Genomic DNA, 18,330 nt, shown 5'->3' on the forward strand with positions numbered 1-18,330 from the left:
TCCACCGTGAAGTCTCTCATCTCATTTTTCTGCATTATTCACTGTTTTGTATGTGCACATCAGGAAGAGGGAATTGGCCTGGCTCAGTGCCATCAGAGCTGCTGTCAGCAGAATACACTGAACACCCTGTGCTGTTGCTGAGAAAATGATAGCCCCTCTTTAAAATCTGTTCAAAGAAAGTGGAAGCTTGAAGTGGTTAAACTTTGCCCTGTTCTGTCCTTCCTTCTTTTTGCTTTCCTTTGGCATCAGTAGATAAAGGCAATCTGTGCCTACACAGGACTTGGCAAGCATTTCCAGAGACAACTGGGAACTCATTCCAACCCCAGTGTGCCCTGGCTGGGCTGAAAGAGGGCATTCAGGTCACCTTCATCTTGCCACCACCTTCAGCAACCCTCAGCCGAAGGGAAAATGCAATTAAAACAACCAGGGTGGACAAAGCCTCACGCCAGAGCAGTGTGGTGTTCACTGATCCATGTGGAGACCAGGTTTGGCTTTAATTTATATGGATCAAGCCACCACCTAACCAGGTGACTGTCACCTGATAACATCTGCTGCCTATGCATCTGTAAGGCATCTGCCCTTACAAAAAAGCAGCTTTATGTTCTCGTCAGGTTTGTAGATAAATAAATTCTCTTTAACTTCACTGGGAAATTTTCCTGTTGAACATGGCTTGCAAAAGGTCACCTGATGCCTGATACGCTCTTTTTCACTGAGTTTTATTTCAAGTTCCATTTCAGGTCAGCACTGGGTTCCTTGTTGTTGGAGGAGGATTTGGTGCAAGTTCACCCAGCACCGACCTCAGGCTCAGTGCTGATCTTTCTCTGTGGCTTTTTCAGATTTCATATCCAATTTTTTCAATAAATTTTTCTATCGATAAAATTGGCTGATCATTTATTTCACCTTTTAAACTTTTTAAAAATTTTGAAGCTTTATTTCTGGTTTTTTTCACACCCATGTGCCTATTCCCTGATCTTTAGGGAAGAACTATTATTCATTTTCCCCTTTTTTTGCCTGAAAGCCCTTTAATTCCAAAGTTATTATAGTAAGGAGGGGATCATATTTTCCATTCCAGGAAGGTTCCCACCTTTTTGGCAGACACTTTTAAACCAAGACACCTAATAATCCAGGTTGAAAATGAATAATACAACCCTAAAGTGGTTAAGTGGAACAGGGAGGAGAGGCAGGGTCTGTAACTTGAGGGTTAATGCCTTGGAAGTCCTGAAATTAGGACAAGAGCTTGGAGCAACCTTCTCTAGTAGAAGGTATCTCTGCCCATGGAAAGGGGTTGGAATGAGATGAGCTTTAAGGTCCTGGCCAACTCAAACCATTCTTCAATTCTGTGATTTCCAAGGAAAGTTTACCCTTTTGCAGAGGATTTGTATCAGCAATGGTAGGATAGATCCTGGCTTGCATTGGAGTTTTAGGGATCTAAACACTGTCTTGGTCTATGTCTGAACATCAACCCCCAAAAGAAATGAAAGATGGTATTATTTTTTCCCTGTAATTCAGGAATCCACTATCAGTTAATAAAGGGAAGCCATAGCTCAGGATATACCTGATAAAATGCATTCCCTGCTCTGCTTGTGTTTACATCTTATTTGGTATTGTGTTAATTAGTTATCTGTTAGTCCTAATTATTTATCTGTTAGTATGAAATTAATAAAACTGTTCTAATAGGTGCACTATGGGTGGAATCATACCCATCTCCACTTACAGGCATGGCTAAGAGGTGTCCAGGACTGGCTGATTTTAACAGACCACGTTTCATTTGAATGTCTCATCATGTGTCAATAGGTTTTGGATGAGGTAAAAAATGAATTCTTGGGAGATAGTTTCTATGTAAACCTGATTGGATGGAGGCAAAATCCTTTCCACACAGACTTGGTTAAGCAATGCAGAACTCCATTCAGGTTTTATCACTGCTGTCCTGTTGGTTTAATTCCTGAACCCTTTTCCTTTTTGATCTCCAGAAACGAGTTCAGACCCTGGATAGATGTCAAGCCCGTGAAAGCGATAAAAGCAAAGCCCCAGTACAAGCCGCCGGAGGAGAAAATGACCCATGAAACCAGTTACAGTGCTCAGTTCAAGGGGGAAACCAGTAAACCTTCTCCAGCTGATAACAAATACCTGGAACGCAGAAGGATACGCACTCTCTACAGTGAACCCTACAAAGAACCACCAAAGGTGAGAAACACAGCAGGAGGGACCCAGGGCCATCACTGCTCCTGGTGGGACACATCCAACACAGTCAGGGCTGGGCTGAACACTGCTTGCTGTCACTCCCCTTGTGTGGTATCCTCATTCCAACCAACAGGGATCCACCTTGGAGATGGGGATGATTAAAAAATTAAACATGTCCTGGCCACGTGTGCTGCCAGCCCAGAAAGCCAACAAGCTCCTGGGTTGATCCCACAGTGTGGACAGGGAAGTCAGGGAGGGGATTCTACTCCCCTGTTCCATTCTGCCCCTCTGCTCTGTAAGACCCCCATTTGCAGTGCTACCTCCAGCTCTGGGGTCCTCAGCATAGGAAAGACATGGATCTGTTGAACTGAGTCCAGAAGAGGCCATGTAGATGCTCCAAGAGACAGAGCACCTCTGCTATAGAGACAGGCTGGGAGGGCTGAGGATATTTAGCCTGGAGAAAGCTCTGGTGAGACTTCAGAGCCCCTGTCAGTGTCTAACAGAGTTCCAGGAGAGCTGGAGAGGGACTTTGGAGAAGAGCCTGGAGGGACAAGACAATGCAGAATGGCTTTACATTGCCAGAGGGCAAGGTTAGAGGAGATACTGGGAAAAATTCTTGGCTGTGAGGGTGGCGAGGCCCTGTGGCTGCCCATGCCTGGAATGTCCAGTGCTGGGTGTGAGGGAGCTTGGAGCAACCACATCTAGTAGAAGATGTCCCAGCCCATGCAGGGGGTAGGGAATGAGATGTTCTTTAAGGACTCTTCCAGCCCAAACTGTTCTACAATTCTATGAGCTCTAGGACAGCTTGAAGCACTTCAGAGACAATAGTGCCCTACATCAAATTGTAAAGAAATGAGGGTAGGGCAGAGATGAAGAGGTTTTTCTGTTGTCATTTCCCGTGTGATTGTTCAGGCAGCTTTTTTTTCCTTTCTCCAAAACTTTAGGAGCCCTACATTACATTTTATACCAGAAGCCAGATATCTGCTGTTAATTCAGAGCATTCCACGGATTTTGACAGTATGCACTTCTGGCTTTGATCAGATCAAGAACATGTGTTGAGGAGGACCTGAGCTGAAATGTCTTCCAGCCTTGTTTTTTAGGACCAGCAGAGGATCTGCATATAAAAGGAGTCAGTCTGTGAAGTTTTAAATGGAGGACCATAAGTTGTTCCCTAAGTTGATGAGTGCTTAGATCTGTGATGACTGAGAGGGATTGCAGGGTGAGCATGTAGGAGATGGAAGCTTCTGTTCTCCCTTAATTTTTGTAACCTTCCTATTTTGGGGGTGTAGAAACAAGACATAGTTGTGGAATTTTCTCATGTGCCAATTAGTGTTCCTCACCTCAGGTATCCCAAAGTAATTTTCCTCCATTTTGGGAATCTGTTAAAGATAAACAGAGGAGTTCTCCTCCTGCAAGAAAGGTGGAGACTTTTTGTCATGAGCATCATTTCTCTGCTCCCAATCCAGAGAGATAATCCTCTGTGGGTTTGCAAAAACCCTCCTGAAGTCAGAGAAATATGTAGAAATTGATAAAGTGACTGATAATATTCCCTGTCCTATTCACCCTGCTCTATCCTGATCTGGATACAATGGGCTCTGCTGGTTCCAGGGACATTGACTTCAGGGCTACCTGAAAGGAGCTGGCTATTTGCAACTCAGCATAAACTCAGCTGCTCCCCTGCCTTTGTGGCAGGGCAGAAATGAGCAGATAAGTAACATTTGTGCTCTTTCAGATCTAAATGCTGTTTTCTACTTGTCCTTGTGTCTCTCCTTCTCTCCCTCTCTCTCTTTCTCTTTCTCTTTCTCTATCTCTGTGTTGTTGTTTTGCCTGTCACCCTCCATGCAGGTGGAAAAGCCTAGCATAAAGCCTTCCAAACCAAAAAAGACCACAACAAGCCATAAACCCCTGAAAAAGGCCAAAGACAAGCAGATTGCATCTGGCCGGGCTGCCAAGAAAAAGAGCGCTGAGACCTCCAACACTGCAAAGCCAGAGGATAAGGAGAAAAGTAAAGAGATGAACAATAAACTGGCTGAGGCAAAAGAGTAAATGTCACTGCACTTTCCTTTCTTTCTCATTTTTTCCCTTTTCTTTCTTAATTCCTTCCTTCCTTTTTTTTTTTTTCCTCTCCTTTGATTAAATAAAGGCCACAGAATTAATTAGAGGCTTCTAATCTGCTTTTTGTTCTGATTGTATTAGAAGCTTTTCTGTTTTAATTCCAAGGAGGATTAGGAAATCCTTGTTTCTGAGGTCAGGTTGTTCTGCTTTGCACAACATGGCTCTGCACAGAGTGAAGGATGTGAGAATGCAGAAGCAGGGTTCTGAGAGATGAAGGTGATGGATCCACAAGTGATTACATCTAACAGCTTGTCCCTTTCCTCGGGCTTGGTTCTTCAGTGCTTTGACAGCATGGAAGTGCCCCTTGAGCCATGAAGGGGTTGTGCTCTCATCCCATGAGGCCCTTTTGGGTTGGCCATTGGTTGTGTCATCTCCCACTGGTGTCAGCAGGTAAAGGGGCTTGGAGGCAAAGAGGAGCAGGTTCATTCATGGTGCCATGGATATGCTGCAAATCCACCAAAATCAATGGGGTGGTCAAGAACGATGTCCCCTGGTGACACTGATGGGAATTCTGCTCTAAGAAGCAACAGGAAAGGAGATCCCAAGGAAATAAAGGGCCAAATCCTCCCCAAGGGTAGCTGGGAGTACATCTAGCTGCATCAAGGCCACTTCACTCATCAACCCCACTTGAAGTCCTTGATTTTAAAAAAAGAAATTGGTGAGGGAAGGTGCAGTGAGCACTTTCCAAGCACATGGCAGGTTAAGACTAGGTGATCAGCAGGTTGTTCTTCCCTGTCGTTTTCCCCTGAGTTATGGATCTTGTTAATTATTCCTGTTTTGTTTTGAATCTTGGTCTGCTTTTTTCTCTTCTGGGATGCCAATATGCAGAGCTAGGCTTCAAAAAGGGGTTTATTTTGCAGGCGTGACCTTCCAAGGGGTAGAAAGAAATGTGTCACCAAGGTTGGCTAGAACTGTCAGCCCCCATTGTGTTTATTCTTCCAGCTGTTTATGTTCACGTTGGCCCATGAGCATCTCAAGAGGGCCATAAAAAAAGTTGCTGGGATCCCTAGACTCCCTCCAGACAAGATCTCAGGGTTTCAATTGTATTTACTGTGCTCTTACTCTAGGAATCCCCACGACCAGTTTGGAAGCCCTAAACACAGCAGGACCATTTGTCATCAAGTATGAACTGGCCCAACAGACTGACATTAAATGCCACAGAATCTGGGTCACTGGATCAGTGGGAGAGTTGTGGTCCCAATCCAAATTTACGTGCCTAACTTCTGGCTTGGGTCCTAAATACATGAGGATTAACCTTTATTCCACCAAAGTGAGCTGTTAAACTCTCCCACAGCAGAGTAGCTTCAGGTTTAAGATGCAGGGTTCTTGTTACTTATTTTTGAAGTTTCAAATTTTCTCTCTTAATGTGAAGTCCAGCTTGAAACTTCCACTGGACAATTGGGAAGCATAAAGACAGAGATGGGAAGTAGAGTAGGGAGGTGGAGTGTTGCTGTAGAGGTGGTGGAATAAGGAAAGTCTTATTACTAGGGGTATTTTAGAGATGTGAAGCTATCTAGCAGAAAAACGGGTGGGTTGGGAGGATGAGCAGTCCTGCTTTTGGGGTTTCATCCCATTAGAATCAGGTCTTTTGGAAACATGAATTGAGTTGTGGGCTACAAGGTTGAGTGAAAGTTTCCAGTGAGGGGGAAAGCTCTGTGATATACAGATAGTGACATTTGTTGGCCTTAGTAATGAGTAAATGCCAAGTTCAGTGTATCATGTGACGTGTCCTGTTTGCCTTGCGCTAACAGCCTAAACCTTTGAGTATCAGTAAATGTAGTGTTCTGAATTCAGTGGTGTAATTCCAAGCTTAGCTGTGTTAGAACTGTGTGCTAGTCAGGTTGTGTATGTGGAAAATATATATTCATATATAGAAATATATATATATTTAAACCTCCGCTGTTTAGGAGGAAACCAGGGAAAATCCTCCAGGAAGTAAAACTGTGGAAATCTTTGTGAATGTAGTGTTTTGGGGCACTTTTTTTTTTGTTTTGTTTTTAGTTTTTGGTTTTGTTTTCTTTTTTTTTTTTAATGTGCATGCCTCATGGAGATGCTGACCTGTTCATATTGATCATTGCTTTTCTGAGTGCTCAGAAGCCCTGCTCAGCTCTGTCTCCAGAGCAGCTCAGCAAAAGGCTTGTGTTGAGCTGGCAGAGAGGCGTGCTGCTCACAGCTCTTCCTACCTGTCACATAAGGGACAACTGGCCAGAGAAGATGAGCTCCCACGGCTTGGTGTGATTCCTTGGCTTTTAAGATGCTTCATACATCTTCACACTGCCCAGTAACATCCTCTCCTACAGGATGCAGCATAAGCTTTGAGGATGGTATGTCACAGCAGGCAGAACACATCAGGAAGGCACTAGACAGTTCAAATAGCTCCACACACCAATCTTACATAAGGACAGACCATGCAAAACAATTCTTCCTTATTATTTTTCAGCCCTAAGTTTCGTATGTGAAGACACACCACCACACTTGCCACCATTTCACCTGGAATACGATGAGAATTTAGCCTGACTTCAAGGTGAAATAAATTTTGTCCAAGGAACATCATTAAGATGCTCAGACCACCTAATCCAAGCATCTCCATGGCTCTGGATGAACTGCTCATTATCCAGCTTGGGATGGTTTCTTCTTAATGAAGAACATCCATCACAGTGTTTAAAACATACACAGTGAGTGGTCAGAATATAGCTTTACATTTCCAAAATACATGAAGTTTTTTGGTGGCAGGGGGCTTGGAACTAGAAGATCATTAAGGTCCCTTCAAACTGAGGCCATTCCATGAGCTCCCTCCAAAGCTAGGTATGAAGTGTTAGCCAGTAGTTTTAATTCCCTCTCTTAGTGAAGGAGCTTTCCAAAGGCCATTGAGCTGCCTGTTTTTGACACTTGTCTTTGGGTGGGGTCAATGGTCCTTGAAAGGTTTTCTTTGCAGAAAGAGCCTGGGAGACTGGTAAGGCCTGGATACCTTCCTCTCACATCAGCTAAATAGGGATAGAAATCCTGGCTTGTGCTCCATGTGCACCACATCTGCAGCATGCATTCAAGCACACACACATACCCAAGCACAGGCTGGCCCTGCATTGAATACCAGGAACTACAGCAGAGGCAAGCCTCAGGGTGAAATCCTGCATTGCTCTACCTTCCACAGGATCATTGCCCAGCCAACCCACTCAGGTTTATCAGAAAGGACACCAAATCTCTGCCATTTCAAATTCTCTTTGGGCTCTGAATTTGCCAATCCCACTGGGAAACAGTGCTCTGCATTTCTGTGTTTCCAGCTGCCACCATGCTGGTTATGTTCCACTGCTGATCTGTAATATGTTTCACTTTTCTTGTAAAAAGGAAAAAAAAAAAAAAAAAAAAAGAAATGTTTTGCTTTTTACCCTGTGAGAGTTCCTGTGCTATTGCTTGCTTTTGCATTTTCACTGTACTGTTACTCCTTTCTGCAAAATGGTGCTAATTGCTGACTGAGCTCCTGTTTTCTGACTGCTTTGCACACCAATCACCTGCTTCTTCATTTGCAGCACAGCCGGTGCCAAAACCTGACACCCATGCATTCCACAAATTCTTGCCTCTTGGAGGCAGATAGGAAGTGTCTAATTAATATTTTGTGGCCTGGGTTTGGTTGCATATCACGAATTGTCTCTTGTGAACATGTTAAGCACACCTCCTCGTGGTGCTTTTTCACTGTTGATATTCTGATGAAAGTCTCTCTCACACACACACACACACACACACACATATTAATGTACTGCCAATTGATTGTGACGTGTTTGTGATCTTTGCTTGCTCAGAGGGTTCTTTTTCCAATGATAAATAAATGCTGGAAGACGAATACCACCTCCTTGATCTTGTTTTCTCAATCAGAAGCACGGTTAAATGAAAGAAACACCTTTCTTTCTGAAAGAAAATGTTCAGAAACAACTGAAATGAGGCTTGTGTTGCTGAGAGTTCCCACTTTAATGCCTGCTGTAGAAACTGCTGGGCTGGCACTGGCACAGTCTGACTCCCAGTCTGACCAGTCTGACATGAGCTATAAGTGTTTTCAAATGCAAAGATGGACAGTAAAATCATGTGGATGGCACAAGTTTTCTTTTATTTTCTCTATAAAATATCTTTGAGTAGAGGGTCCATGCAGTGCCTTGCTCATGTCCACGTTGTCCTGGCTCAGGGAGCAGAGACCAGATCCCATCAAGAGTTGGAGGAAGGGTAGATGATATGTATTTACCAATGTTAATTACACTTTTTTTCAACTGCCTATAGCTTTTGTTTTCTCCATAAATCAAACCTGAAAAACCTGATCTGCTGGAAGGTGTCCCTGCCCATGGCAGGGAATTGGAACTAATTGAGCTTTAATGTCCCTTGCAGCCCAAACCTTTATATTGTTTTGTGAAAAACACCTGAATGAGAGGGTTGAAGGGGCTATAAATCCTCTTTGAAAGGAAGTGGCAAGTTCTTGGGTTGAGCACTTTCAGTGCATTGCAAACCCAGCCACTGTTGAGCAAGTGCTTGGCAGAGTCTGTAGAATTGTAAAGCAGTGACTTTATATTAATGAAAGCATTGGCTATCTGGAGAAAATGGCACTTGAGAAGAAAGCAGGACTGAGGGCAATATTTTTTTTTAAATTGTGAACCTTAATCTTAGCTTAATCTCTTTTTTCTTTTCATTAGCCTGCAGTTCCAATTTTTAATAATCTTTTCTCCTTTAATGGATATCCCTATCAACCTGAAGAAAATTACTGTAGTTTCGGGCAACTTTGTTTAGTGGGAGGTATCTCTTTCCGTGGTAGGGGATTTGGAACTAGATAATCTTTAAGGTCCCTTCCAATCCAAACCATTCCATGATTCTATGATTTTGAAACTTCTTCTCCACCTCGTCCTTCTCTCCCTTGACATCCATGGGCCACCAAACCTTTTCTGCCTTCCTGTTGCCAAGGGTGCTATTTCTCATCTCTGCCTGGTTTACAAATCACTTTCTGAATTTATTCCATTTGTGATCACATGCTAGTGACAGTGCTGCTTCCTGATGTCCTCTGTATCACCCTGCCTTCCCTCTCCCTTCCCCACCAGTTCCATCCATTCATCAATCACAACTACCTACGTGATCTTTGGAGTGTTTCAGCTGGGTTGTAGGTTGCAGGATTTATCATTTCACTCTCTACAGCTGGTAGTGGAGAAAATGCTCATTTCTAAAAGATTGTTTATTATTGGAGCTTGTCTGTGACAATCCATGATGGGCCACAAAGTGCTTCTCCCATGGCACAAAGGTACAGGTTTTTTCCATGCTGCTATGTGGATAGGTAATACATCTGCTCCCAAAGTGAATGCTGGAAAATGCAGCTGCCCAAAGGGGATGCTGGAAAACATGCTTTCACTGCCTGGTTGATCTCTGAATTCACTCAGCCTTGCAAAGCCCAAGCGTAGAAAGGGGCAGGATGCCTTTCAAGGGAACAGTAGAACCAATTGGACTCATTGGACTCCCTGGTCTTTAACCATCACTATCTGAACCCACTGGTGCTGACTGACTCCTTAATCTTCACCAAAGCACTAGTGACTGAATCATGCTTCACCTCGTTCCAAGGGCTGTGCTGGAGAGCTTCACTGAAAATGAAGTGCTTTGTCCTACAAGAGCATTTATTGTGGAGGTGTGGAGGCACTGGCTGGAGGAGAAATAATCTTTATTTGTCCTTGTTGGTGTCTGGGTGAACGAGGAGAGGAGACAATTAATGGAATTTTGTAAGTCGAGTCTCCTTCTCAAATACTTAATAACAGAGCATCTTAGAGGTCTTCTCCACCCTAAAAAATCCTGTGATCTGAGAGTGGCCTTGCACAGATGTCGCTTTGACTGCCATGAGCAGTCTCCTGAGGAGTTGCCTCCCTGCTTCCAGTTTTACTGATCTGCTTTTAAATACATTGTGTCCACTCATTTAGGATACTTGTGCACGAGTGGATGAAGAAGTTTCTCCTTGACACACTCCATCCTTCCACTCCAACTTGGACACAGAGCTGAGCTACCTTTGAAACTTCAGTTACAATTTTTACATCCTCGACTGGTAAAAGGATGTTTCATCAGCTGACTTATCAGCCATTATATAAATGCAACCTCTTGTGTTATTGTAGTCTTTTGATTTATGGTTCATTTAGAAATGTGCCAATGCAGGAGAGAGAGAGAGACTTGTAAAGAAGATGCTTCTGACATAGCTTGTGCCTCCTAACATCCAAGGAATACCAACCATCCCCAACAGTGACATCAGATCAAGAAGTAGAGCCATACAGGAAGGAGAAATTCTCTAGTATAAACTTGATGATACCAATGTGCTCAGCTCTAAGAACAGTATCTTTTCCACATCTGGAAAATATTGTGATGTTCAGACACAGGCTTCTGCTCTGCCTTGTTCCAGCAGTGTCATGGTAAGTTTGATTCAGTTGGGAAATTGGCACCTCACTTCCATTTGCCCTTATTCACTTTTCTGGGTCAGGAGCAATTCCACTAATGCCATTGGGTCTTCTTCCAAGCTCAGGGGTGTGTGATGAGGGGTAACATAGCTCTGAGTACTTCAGGACTGGTGGTCTGTCATGAACTCTGAATTGATTTAAACACTCTTAATTTCTGTTGCAGGGTGCTTTGGGAACAACTCCTGAATCCCGACTGTCATGCGGAGAACATGTGAGGCAAGAATAAAAGAAAATCCTACTAATGGATTGAAGGCATCTTAATGCTTTCTAAAATGTCAGCTTGCCCTTCAGGCAGTCTACTCCATGGAAGCCAAGGATAAGGACCAGCCACCAGAAAAATGATGGATGGTAGTGGCAGATTCTTAGTGATATGTGAGAGCCCTGACTGCTTTCAGTGTGTTCAGTGGTGTGAGAGATGGGAAGGGGAAAGCATTTCTGAACCCTCCTTCTTGTCCTCTGCCCTCCCCAACCTAGTCTGTGGCATGCAGCAACCCCAAGCCCCCAAACAAAGCTGGATGTTCCCGTATCTTCTTGGAGAGATCAGTGTCCTGTTTAGCCCTGAAAGAGGTCTGGAGAACTGGGTAACAGCAGAGTGAGGAGCACCCTGCATGGCACATGGTGGAGGGAATCTCACCACATGATGGGTGGCAGATGGGTCTGTTCTCTGTTCTTCTCACTTGATAGTTCCAGTACCAGATGGTCAAGGTCAGGAAATCCTGAGAGTAGCCCCTGGGCATTGGACTGATCCTTGGCCTGGTTCAGGATTTAGTTCCCAACTGAAGACAAGTTCAGTTGTGGCCACCTTACTTGGACCCAAGAGATTTGCCCAGAGAAGCTGTGGCTGCCTCATCCCTGCATGTGTTCAAGGCAAGGTTGTTGTGGAGCTGGAGCTGGTCCAGTGGAAGGTGTCCCTGTCCATGGCAGAGGGGTTGGAACAAGAGGATCTTGGAAATCTTCCCCCCCAAAATAATTCTGTGGTCCTGTGGTTTATCAGCAGGGATACAACCCTGCAGTGTACCCTGAATTTAGTGAAACAGTGCTTTGGAGCTGCAGCCCAGTGAATGTCTTTGCTTCCCTTGCCCCTGCTCTGTCCCCTCTCCGCAGAGATCATTCCCCACTGGCTCCTCCCTTGCAGTCTGCAATGCCCTCACCTCCCCATCTGACCCCATTTGCCTGCCACACCACACCACCATTCCTTCTTGCCTTCAGAATAATTTTCCCTCTATCCTCTCTGCCAGCTTTTCTGTGTCTGTCCCACAGCTGCTTCTCCAATCCTTTGCTTTCTCCCTCCTCTCCCTCTCCAAATCACCCCAAATTCCAAGCTCCACCAAGGACCTTCTCCTTCCCATCCTCCCTTAGTTACTGTCTCTTGTCCTGTCTCTCTTGGACTGTAAGTCTTTTTCTTCGCCTGTACTGTGTGATATCACTCACTGCTTGAATAAATGATACCACACCCACCAACTGCCCCTTCTCTCTCTCTCATTTCTTGGTGTGACTTCACTAGATGTGTCTGCAAGTGCCTTGTGTGTCTGTCTTGATGGTCAGTCAAGCAGTTGGTCTTGCTTTTACAGATCTGTCTTTTAGGATGATACTGCTCATGCTTTTGTCCTCCGGTACCTTTGTTTCTTTTTTTTTTTTTTTTTTTACAGCCACAGGGACAAGCTTTGTTGTCAAGTGTAGGAGCCTGGCACATTCAAAGCTACAGGATCTTCTGTCCCTTGCCTTTCTGGTGTATCTGATAAAGAGGTTGGCCTTTCTCCAGCTTCCTGCAGAGATGTCCTGTGCTGCCAGGTGGCTCAACAAAGGCAGCAGCCAGGGAGAATGAAGGAGAAATCTCGTAGCCCAGAGCAGAAGCAGCTGATGGTCAAGGAACAACATTCCCCTGTAACAGGAAGGAGTGGGCAGAGATGTGTCAGTGGAAATCCATGCAGATATATCTCTCAGTGGAATCAGCAAAAGCTGGCTTAGCATGTTTCAGAGATGGATGCCCAGGAGGCTTCTTGTGGCTCAGGAGGTGTCCTGGACATCTGCTTCCTTCATCCCAGGCAAGGACTAGACCTCTCCCTGGTCCCTTCAACGTGGGAGTACATCAAGGACCCAGTGGTGACTCAAGTCTCAGATGGCTCCTTGCTGCCTCCTTGTCCTAATTTATTGCCTCAAAATGCTGGTTTGGTCAGTGCTGGCTGGAGCTGTTGGTGCATATGGAGATGATGCTTCTTCCCAGGTGCTCTTTACAAATGTGGAAAGTTGCAGGAGCAGCTCAGTTCCTCTACCCTTACAGTGACCCTCGCTGCCTGTGGTGTGACGCAGAAAGCAAAGGAGACTCCTGGTCATGCTGAGTGAGCTCAGAGCATGGCCACCAGTCTGGTTTCATGGTCCATCTGCAAGAGTTAGATCTGAGGACCTAACAAGAGGCAAAACTGAACCAGTTTGGTGGACATGGATGGGAGAGGGATCAAGCAGTGCTCAGTCCCCTGGGTTTCCTTCAGTGCCTCTTCCTGTCCTGTCCTGCCTGTAAGAGTAGACAGAAGAGAAGAAATGGATGGAGAGCTCAAATCCTCAATGAGGAGCCTGGAAATGCCATCTAGGACAAGCAAGACTGCAGCTGACATCTCTAGGCTGCAGGAATTTTGTTGTAGGTGTTGAAAAGAGGGATTGGGAAAGAGGATCAATCCTTTGATGTAGGTGATATCCTGCATCCTTTCCTGTGTGCCACCATGACTTACTTCCACAGTGCTGCAGCCTCCTCCTCCAAGCACTGAAAAAGCCCTGAAAAAAAATCTCAGCTGCAGTTTTATGGGCTGGTTAGTATTTAAGACATGATTCTTCCATGCTGCTCAGGTCCTCATCTGACTTAAAGATGTCTTCTAACATCTAGATTTGTGCTAACAGAGCTCTGTAAGAGCTGCCTATCTGCTGTTTTGGTTTGAACTCCAAAGGGCTGAGTTCCCTGTTGCTTATCCCATACCTACATCAGGCCAGATATCACAACCAGGCACTTTCTTCTTCAGACCTTGCTGGCCCCAAGCTGGTGCACGTTTCCAGATCTCACACCTTTTCAAGGACAACCCCTCTGCTTGCTGAGGTATAGAGCAAGGCTGAGATTCTGCACTTCCCTGATACAATTCACAGTTATCTCTCTACTGCTGATGTGCCTTTTCCAAAGAATGCAACTGAGACTGATTATAAAGTACCACGTTAAGACCATTTTCAGGACAAAAATTGATTGTATTTTTGTTGCTGTTTTGTAAAGAAAACAAGCTTCAGTGCACAAAGGGCAACATAGCATTCAGAAGACAGAAGTAACTTGTCATAACCTGCTCATAATCTAACTGGGAATTGCATTTGCCCAAAAATCAATGAGTTTCTGTCTTCTGAGGAACATGAACCTGCCAATGTCCTCCTGGATAAGGGCACTAACCTGAAGGTGGTTCATCCACAGGCAAGAGCTGTCTCCTCACCTGAATTCTCTGGAAGAGAAAGGACAGACTTCTCATGTTTTTTTTCTTTAAAATGTTCCTTCAGCACCAAAGTTCTGTGCCTGAGGCTGCTTGCTGCTTCTGAGCCACTGGTAGAGGATTCCTGCTGCTTCTAGTTCTCCTAAAGGCAACTTTTAATTTTCTGTGTGCCTACACAGACTCATAACAGCTCCCAAATAGCTAAACTGCTTTAAATTAAAGTAATTTTGCAGAAGAGAATACGAGTCATTAGCTCATTTTGATATGAGGCCACCAAAACATCAAGATGTGAATTCCTAGAGGAACAGGGATGAAATGTGAGCAGGTCCTTCACACCTCTGAGGAACAGGATAATATTGCTGGAGCTGTCAGGCAAGTTTAGACCCCAAGTCACAAAATCTCAGCTCCATGTGATTGTACCAGAACCAGCAAAGAGAAGATGGTGCTCTGTGTGTTCATGAACACCCCTGGTTATTTCCAGACACCTTGTGCTGCCTCTGGGAAACGAACCTCTGATGAATTTCATACTCTTTCTGCACCTCTCTCAGACATAACAGGAAGAGAAATCTATCACCTCCAATTCATGTCTTCTACATTCTCACCTTCTCACAAAATTAACCCTACAATCTGCCATCAGCAGCCCTCATGAGGACAAAGATCTCCAAACTCTTTCCTCGCTCGGCTGAAACAAAGATCATTTATATGGTTGGGGCTTGTTATGTTTCAGGGTCAGGCTTTCCTTTCATGTCTCCAGTTTGCACACTGCCAGCTCACTCTTCCCAAGTCTGGTACCTAGGGCTAGACCTCGCTGTGCAGCCCTGCAGAGAACAGCCGTGGTTGTTCTCTCTTGTTTCTGAACACCAACTCCAGGGGGAAATAATGTCATTACCTACCGCTCGTATTCCTTCCAGTTTAAAACAGGTTTGGATGAACAATCACACAACAAAGAGGAAGCCAGGGGATGAGATGGGATACAGTCTTTCTCCTCCTCAGGCCTGAAATCCATGGCTGAAGGATGCACACAGTGGTGGGAAAAGAGCCATAGATTAAAAGGAAGAGCATACACTGCAGGCACCAGCTTTTTGACTGCCTCAACAGGGAGGCACCACCCTGTTGAGGTGCAAGAATTCCCCTGGTGATTCTGAGATGGAGGAATTCCCCTGGCAATTCTAGCAAGGGCTCAGGAGAATGATGGTGGATTGAAAACAGTTCATGTGCTTCAGGGAGAGATAGATTTTTTTGCTTTCAAAGCTCTCTGCTGAAATGCAGGGTAGCAGCAAGAGCAGGATTGGATCCCAAGTAAGAAGTGGGATGGCTCTAGTGTTGACCCACCTGGATCATCATGTACACACTGGCACAGGACAACCTGGGATCATGCCCCATAGTTCCTGCATCCTCCCTCACTAGATGAGGTGTGAAGATGTGCTTGGTATCTGGAGTAGCTGCTGATGGCCTTCAAACTGCACGTGTACATGTCCTTGGGCACTATTTCCACTGTCAAAGATGTGCAGGCATCTCCAGCCTTCTCCAGAGACCAGGCAATGGGTCCTGTCCTGGCAGATGCCTGTGCATCAGCAATGTGGAGCTGGTCTACACTGACAGTGGGACATCTTTCCAGAGAGAAGTTGCTCTGCATTTCCCCCCTAATCCTTTGATTTATGGGGTTGGGAATCACCTCATTCCCATGGGAACTACTGGGCTGAAAGAACTCAGCAGATTTCCTACTGACCTCTGCCAACAGCTTCTGGCAGCAAATGTCTCTTGGTAGTAAGCAAAAAGGGCAAGGTGAGGAGGGTGAGTATAAGAGAGAAAGCTGTCCTGCCAGGGCTCTTCACACGGCCCTGCCCCATGAGCCTCTTACACAGAAATGTTTTTTCTTTTGTGTGTTGGGCTGATTTCACAGACCAAGAAAATGGTAACCAGCCTCTCCATGGTGTTAGGCCCTCCTTCCCTCCTCTCACCAGGAACTATTCCCTGCACAAAAATGATGCAGGACTGGGGAATAAATGGGGATCTCCACAGTCCCTTGATAGAACCACCATGTAAAGCTGTCCATTTTAAATCTTAGCTGGTTTCTCATGCATCATCAACTGCTTTCTGCCTTTCTGCGCTCTCACAGACCCTCTCCCATCCATCCATGTCTCTCCTCATCCCCAGAGATCCTCCTCCTCTTTCCTAATGAGCACTGATTCCCTTGTTCCCTACAGGTCTTTCCTTTCCCATCCCTCCCTCTGTGCTTTCTCAAGACCCAGCCTTCCTTCCAACACGTGTCCAGAGCTTCTACTGGCAGCACCTACCCTAACTCCAGGGTGCCCTTGTTCTTTAGTGCTGCCATCCAAGAATATCCAGGTACAAGGTGACCCTGCCAGGATCCAGAACCACCATCCATTGGTGCCATCATCACCTCCTGGTGTCTCCTGGGGGTATCCAGGAGAAAAAGGGTGCTCTCAGATTTGGGCTAGTGTATGTTAGCTGGGCTTACTTTCCAGGTTCCAGTTGCTTCCTGAGAGGCACAAGAGCTCAGCTCCACTGTGACAGGGCTTTTACCACCCATCATGAGGGAAACAAACTGCTTCTTTGTGAGACAATTTTACAGCAAGGTGTTGGTTCGATGCAGGTTGTAATCAGTTGGAAAGCATTTTTTATAGCTGGTGATGGTGGACATGATCCTGGTCACAGCTAAACCAAAGGCTGGTCAAAAAGTCCAGGCCAAGCCCTCACAGATTTTGTGGACATCCATGGGTTTTGGACCAGTTTCTTGCAGGGAGCAGGACCACTCCCCTGAAGACATACCAAATGTGTGGTTGCTTGGGGAACACTCTGCAGAACCATTGGTCACGGGGCAAAGTCCAGCTCAGGGGTGGCATTTTGTTGTCATGGGCCAGCTGATTTGCTCTGATAGCTTTGCAATGATGATCTTTCTCTGCTTCCAGGACCCCTGAAAAAAACACTGGTGCTACAGACCAGGAACCAAGTACCTTAGTGCAGGAGGAGCTCAAATGAAGTCAGGAACTTTCATCTGAGCAGCAGCTGGAGACAATGTATAGTCTGCATGAAATGTGTATTGTCTGGCTGACATAAAATAAAGCTGATTATGAGAGCTGAATGACTACTTCTGTTGTCTCTCAAGCACTTTAAAGTTATTGTGTGGTGCAGTTAGCATGTCTGTGCCTTGATTTATGTATAGTAAAGTTACAGGGAAAAAAGTGGCTCCAATTCTCCCTTTATTCAGAGGTGGGAAGCAGCACTGGTTTTAAAGGTCTTTCTGTTTTACATGGACAATAGAGATAGATTCGTATCCATAACTTGTGGAAGTGTCACACTGGATTTCAGAAATTATGCCAGAATGCTAGTTGATAGAAACAACAACTCTCTTCAAAGATCCTTGGAAGGTTTAATGCACTATAAATTCTTAACCACTGTCAGGAACTTGTGTTTGGATGTTGCCAGGTGAGGCACACCTTGTGCAACATCCAGCAGATTCTCTTGCCGCTGTGCTACAGCCACAAATATTTCAGACCTTCTTCTGAGGCTGCTAATATTCAACTGTTTGACAATTTGGGTATCACTTATGGCAAATAATAGAGTGGTTTGGGTTGGAAGGGAACACAGACCATCCAGTTCTACTGCCCTGCCATGGGGAGGGACATATTCAGCTAGACTGGGTTGCTCCAAGCCCCATCCAACCTGGCCTTGAAGAATTACAGGAATGAGGCAGCCACAGCTTCTCTGCGCAATGTGTGCCAGGGTCTCACCACCCTCACAGCCAAGAATTTCTTCCCAATATTCCTTCTAACCCTGCCCTGTGGCAGTGGGAAGCCATTCACCTTCGTCCTGTCACTCCAGTCCTTTGTCCAACGTTCCTCTCTGGCTCTCTCTGTCCCTTTAGACACTGGGAGGGGCTCTAAGGTCTCCCTAGAACCTTCTGAATGCCCCCAGTTCTCTCGGCCTGTCTCCATAGCAGAGGTGCTCTCTTCCTTGGAGCATTTCCACGGCCTCCTCTGGACTCTCTCCAGCAGCTCCATGTCCTTCTAATGTTAGACCCCAGAGCTGGAGGTAGCACTGCAGGTGGGGAGCTCTTGAATGGGGCAAAGTCTTCCCCCTCCTCTGTGCTGATA

The 18,330-nt window shown here is 45.4% G+C and overlaps 1 protein-coding gene across 1 annotated transcript in view; it reads left to right on the top strand.

Annotated features, from left to right (window-relative positions):
• MAP6 (microtubule associated protein 6) overlaps positions 1-17,402 on the top strand; it is a 38,471-nt gene extending 21,069 nt beyond the window's left edge. The window contains exons 2-4 of the mRNA XM_066340650.1: positions 1,971-2,184; positions 4,027-4,223; positions 17,146-17,402. Coding sequence (XP_066196747.1) covers positions 1,971-2,184; positions 4,027-4,223; positions 17,146-17,215 — 481 coding nt within the window. The 3' untranslated portion in view covers positions 17,216-17,402. The remainder of the gene's footprint in view (positions 1-1,970; positions 2,185-4,026; positions 4,224-17,145) is intronic.
• Positions 17,403-18,330: the final 928 nt, after the last annotated feature.

This window comes from Sylvia atricapilla, chromosome 2 (genome assembly GCF_009819655.1).
Source record: "Sylvia atricapilla isolate bSylAtr1 chromosome 2, bSylAtr1.pri, whole genome shotgun sequence".
NCBI classification, from domain to species: Eukaryota; Metazoa; Chordata; class Aves; order Passeriformes; family Sylviidae; genus Sylvia; species Sylvia atricapilla.